Genomic DNA, 5,662 nt, shown 5'->3' on the forward strand with positions numbered 1-5,662 from the left:
GCAAAGATTAGATTTTAGTCTAATCTGCATCTAGCTTAAGGCCACAGACCCGTTGGGAAACGAGTTTGGGTTCGAGTTTGTTTTAGGGCGAGTTTTCTGGTATTCGTCTACAGTATGTCCCATCCTGCATGAAACCACAGCTCAAGGAAATAGCCAGTTGTTAGTTAAGCACAGAGGAATTACACAGCCTTCCTCATAAACCAAACAAACAGATACGGTATATACGCTCTCATTAGAACCCAACATTACTCTAATAATTAACCCCATCCTTATAATCCCAGCCACGGCCTATAAGCGAAATCCAATTACTAAGCAAAAGCTCAAGATTAAATGACCTATTTGTGTTTATGATTTACCTGTTATTAACGTTGCAGATCAATGGTTTCCCAATTTCCTCTAAACGCCAGTTCCACGCGTTCTCGCCCAGAGCGCCACATGCTGATGCTGGCTTCCGACAAGCTCATGCTGAGAAGTGAGAAGCATAAACATAACGTGTTTGTCGGGCAGAAACCTCGTATCTCCAAGTTTCAAATTTGTATGTTTTTTCGCGAAGTAAAAGCCATTAGACAAGGCCGTCGCACAAAAGTAGTGAAAACAGCCGATCTACAAGCACACAACGCCTCGCGTTGTGTGCTTGTAGATCGGCTGTTTTCAATGATTTTCAATGATTTAAAACGGTTTTTGCAAGGTTTTGCAAGGTTTCCACCCGACAACGACGATAATGAAGTTATCAATCTCTCAAACAAAACAGCACTTCCATATTCCAAACCAACAATGGGAAATTGCTTTCTCCAAACAGGTGAAATGTTATTGTGGAAAGTCCTCGAGTAATTAGAAAACATTTCTGCCCAAGTGTAAAAAAAAAAGAATAACTTGAAATGGAAAAAGGGTCAAACAGATTGTTTGAATTTGTGAGAGTCATTTTAATTCAGGGCATTTGGGGAACACAGAGCCAGTAGCAACAAAGTGTGTTATATTCATTGACAACAAAATATGTGCATTGACTTTTGGGACCTGGTTTCGGGCCTTGCTTCTCTGTTTAGACGTCTGAGAAAGGCCCCCCTCCCCACACACACACACACACACACACACACACACACACACACACACACACACACACACACACACACACACACACACTCACACACACAGCCTCGGAGCACTTTATGCTAAGTTAATTTACCCAAATATAACCACAGCATGGCAGCACCAGCAGCTTTCTATTCAACATCAACGACTTTGTTAATGGAAACTTGCTGATCCATAAACGTGTGCGCGGCGCGCGGCTAGCAGACGACGTTAGCTGGAGGGGCAGTTCACATATGAATGTTAAAAAACCCCACAGATCAATGAGGGGCATTTGCAAGGAGGCATAAGGTGTGTTTAATTATAATTGCGTCGAGGGACTTTGGGGGGGAAGGGGCGGCGGCGCCGTTAAGGCAAGGCTAGGGCCCCCCCCCCCCCCCTGTATTTAAATAGGGTCACGTCTTGGCCTCACCTTGCAAGTGTTATGCTATATTAAATGCCACTCATGTTAAGCGTGTTGAAACCCCTTCTCTGATGTAGTCAAGGCATAATATAAAGGTTAAATTGAAAAATGTCCCTTCAACGGCACGCGAACACGCCGTGATTGATCTCCTCTTGTACAGGAAAATAAATGTTAGCCAGACCGATGTTTCTTTATAACTCCCAGAGTTTATGAATATTATGATATATTATAATGGGGAAGGGTGGGGGGGATTAGAATTTAAGCATGTCAATCAAGCAGGATTTGAAAAGGTCAATAGGAAAAATTAGCCAGGTTCTGGGTTGATTTAAATCCAACATAATTGAGCTCAGAACAACTGCATGTTTTGACGGAATTGCGTGTCAGATATTGTTCCCATGGCATAGTCAGAATAAAAGGTACAAAAAGTGTAATCTGACATATCTATAGTAGCCTACTGACATTACACTTGCTGCACTTGCAGCAATTTATTGAGGATGTCCCTACAAGTAGTGCTACTACACTAAATCAGTGGTTCTCACCCTGTGGGTCGGGGCCCCCAGGGAGGTCCCCAAATTATTTGGGGGGGTCCCCAGTTTAAGTGTATAGAGGGGATCTGCACATTTCTTAAATGACAAATTAAACATTGGCCAAATTGTCAAATATTAACGGCTGAAATTGTGAAAATAGACGATCTACATGATCACAACGCCTCCAAACGCGAGGCGTTGTGAGCATGTAGATCTGCTATTTTCACAATATAACCGTGTTATACAAAATGTAACTGGGGGCTCCCCAGTTAAAATATGATGATTATTATTATTATTATTTATTTTTTTCCCCACGATTTTGCAACCCATTTTTCACCCAGTGAAAATATGATAATTTTGGGGGTCGCGACCTGAAAAGGTTGAGAACCACTGCACTAAATGACCAGAAGGGTTTAAAAAAAAAGAAAGGGAAATCTAATTTAGTGCAAAAAAACAAACAATCAAAGGATTTTGTTGTTAATCAAATCATAGGCCGTAACTTGGGTTTGTATTTCACACCACCCCAAAATGAAACCTCTAAATGCTAAATTATACCCGGCAAAATCCTAACTCATTTCACTCTGACAGTGTACAAATGTTTTCATCATTTCAAAGTGAAATTAACATTCCGGAATTTGCTGTGTAACCAGCAATACTTTTGGCAGAACATGAGCAAATCTTAATGTTTTTGTTTTTGTTCCACTACTTACAGCTTTTGGCTCTGTACGGCAACTTCTACTTTTGTAATCTGTTGATTAGATCAACGTATCCTCATTGTCAACACCAATATTAAAATCATTTATACAGCTTTCAATGGAAGTCTACCACATAATATACATCCGACCACAGATATACTGAGATATATTAACAATAATATAAACATTGGGACCAGACACCAGAAATATAATAACAGGAATCTGAATTCAGGAATGCAATATTCTAATTTTTCATTTAGGCAAATTCCTATCTGAGTAACTATTGTCTTTAAGTATGATCTCTCTTTTTTTTTTTACCCGTCTTCATATGGTCACATAATACTGTACCTCTCTGTATTGTTCATCAATACATTTTCAAGTCAATAAAATTCCTTTTGAGGACTCACAAGTCTTTGGCTGTCTTCATTTCCCAATTTCAGTCGCAGAATTCAATGAAGGAACAACAATGAGTTTATTCTAGCTTACTCTCTCATCTCACAAAGTCCAGAAGTGCAGATTAAGATGCTGCGGCTCCAGCACGTGTATGGGGGGCCCCGTGGGGCCTATGTGTATGTTGCCATGGGGTGGTCTAAAGCCCGGCAGGGGCAAGGGAGGATCCGGAGTGGACAGGATGTAGTCGATACTGAACTTGATCTCCGGTTCTGGTTTTCCCTGACCGGGGTTTAGGATGTTGATCGGGCTCGGCTGCGGCACCAGTCGCTGTCTGTCTGGGTTCAGCGGGCACAGGACGGGTTCCGGCTCGAGGGACCGGGCCGAGGGTCTGAGCTGATTCCTGTGGCCGTCCAAGGCGTGAAAGGTCGGCTCGGGCCCGTTGTCCCGGAAGCCTATTTTCACGTTCCTCCGGCGCCTGCGGCGCCTAAAGTTGCCATTTTCAAACAGATCAAGCATGGACTCACAGCCTGTGGCAAAAGTCCAGTAGTTTCCCTTGCCCTTCTCATTGCCCTCAGTTCGTGGAACCTGTCATCAAAAAGAAATAAAGGAATCGAATAATAAAATGTAAAAAGATAGCTTCATATGGTCACTGTCAGACAGAAACCTCGTATCTACAAGTTCAGGCCTTCCTCATCATATAAGACTGTTGCACGAAACTATTGAAAATAGAAGATATACAAGCACACAACACCACTAGTTTTGTAATGATACATTCAAAACGAACGGTTTTGGACATAAACCGATATTTTATATTTGTTGATGTTCATTAAACATAAACATCCATGCCTTGTAGCTACTATGGTCTAATATAGTTTAATATATTATTGTTTCATTTACAAAACAAATTATCATAAAAGATTCCAAATAATACATAGATAATTCATAAAAACAACAAGAATTACATTCTTAGATGTCAGTATTTTAATACTCCTAATTTTGATGTCCTTGTAAATGATTGTATCAACTAAATACAGTTTCAAATGATCATTATACAGCTATAGGCAATGTTCTTCATCTCTGTGTCTAGTTGTGTACCTTGATAAAGCAGCTGTTGAGAGAGAGGTTGTGACGTATGGAGTTCTGCCAGGCTCTCTGGTTGGATCTGTAGTAAGGGAACCTCTTCATGATGAACTCGTATATACCAGACAAAGTCACCCGTTGGTCTGGGCTCTGCTGGATAGCCATGGCAATCAGAGCAATGTAGCTGACGGAGAGAAACACAGTTCGGTTAGATCAGTGTTTCTCAAACTTTAACATTTCAAGGTCTCCCCTTAACTCTGACAGTGTACAAATGGAACCAAATGGACCCTAACGGGTCCATTTGGTTCCATTTGTACACTGTCAGAGTTACAGTCTCGTGTGGGTCAATTTAGACCCCTCCTAAAGGAACCCACAGAGTCCCTGGAATCCACTTTTATATGGAACAATTGTGATGATTTTATGTATGTGTCACATTAAATGTTTTTTAACATATTAATCATTGATGTGAGAGTACTAAATAAGTTTGTTAATACTATTCAATAAAACATCTTGAATATATTGTTTCAAATGTAGGCATTACGTTTAGTCATGTGATGAAAATAATTAATATCACGTCAAAAGTCTGAATCGAAGACATGTTAAATTGAAAGATTACTTGACTAACATGACTATGGATGTCCATAAATAAAGAAGAAAAATAAAAGTTATGAAGTGTATGTAGACGTTGCTTAGTTGTTCACCTATATGCCATTTAGTACAGTACATATAATATTTGTTCACAAATGCCAAGTATTAGTTGTTATTTAGACATCATATTGTTATTTATATTTAAATAAAAATAATATTTTAAGTGCTAAAGTATCAGTTACTTTAGCACTTAATTATTTGCCGTTGCATTCTATTTACTTGTTTGTTTAGGTTAATGTCTCTTACTCCGCTAAATTGTAATTGTAAACTGCAAACCATCAAATTTAGACATGATGTCTTCACTGACTTTCAAAAAGTCTAAAATATATCCTACACAATATATAGCCTGATGTTGTATAATGTGTACGGTACGATTAATGAAAAAAACATCCTACCTGTATGCGGGTCTGCACATTTTCTTGTCTTCGTCTGTACTAGAGGAGGGGTAACCATCTCCATCATAGTTGAAACAGTTGTACGGATATTGGGAGTTATCGAACATGATCTGCACTTCAAGCTCTATACGCTCACAAAATCTTAATTCATCTAATCCAAATACAGAGGCAACATTTAGCGCTTCAAAATATTATGACCAAAATACTACTACTACTACTACTACTACTACTTGACTACTGTGAGTCAAGTCTCCCTGTCCTACCATACTATCCTTGTTGAGGTTGCCAGTCAGAATGAGGTCTTTATCTCGCCCCTTAGTGGTGATCACAGGTCCCTAGGAGCCCCCCCCCCCCCCCCCCCCCTCCCTCCTCCCCCCCCCCCCTCTCTCTCCCCCTCTCTCTCCTCGTCCACGGTTGGTCCCCAGGTAGCACTGA

General features: G+C 40.3%; 1 protein-coding gene across 1 annotated transcript; it reads right to left on the bottom strand.

Moving 5' to 3' along the window:
• Positions 1 to 3,206: 3,206 nt before the first annotated feature.
• Positions 3,207 to 5,334, bottom strand: foxl3 (forkhead box L3; the record flags this gene model as incomplete). Its single annotated transcript, XM_080747721.1, has 3 exons — positions 3,207 to 3,689; positions 4,200 to 4,368; positions 5,228 to 5,334. 3 exons carry the CDS (start codon positions 5,332 to 5,334, stop codon positions 3,207 to 3,209), a joined length of 759 nt encoding a protein of 252 aa, XP_080603847.1.
• Positions 5,335 to 5,662: the final 328 nt, after the last annotated feature.

The sequence above is a fragment of the Nannobrachium achirus genome (assembly GCF_963921795.1).
Source record: "Nannobrachium achirus genome assembly, chromosome: 18".
Taxonomy (NCBI): Eukaryota; Metazoa; Chordata; class Actinopteri; order Myctophiformes; family Myctophidae; genus Nannobrachium; species Nannobrachium achirus.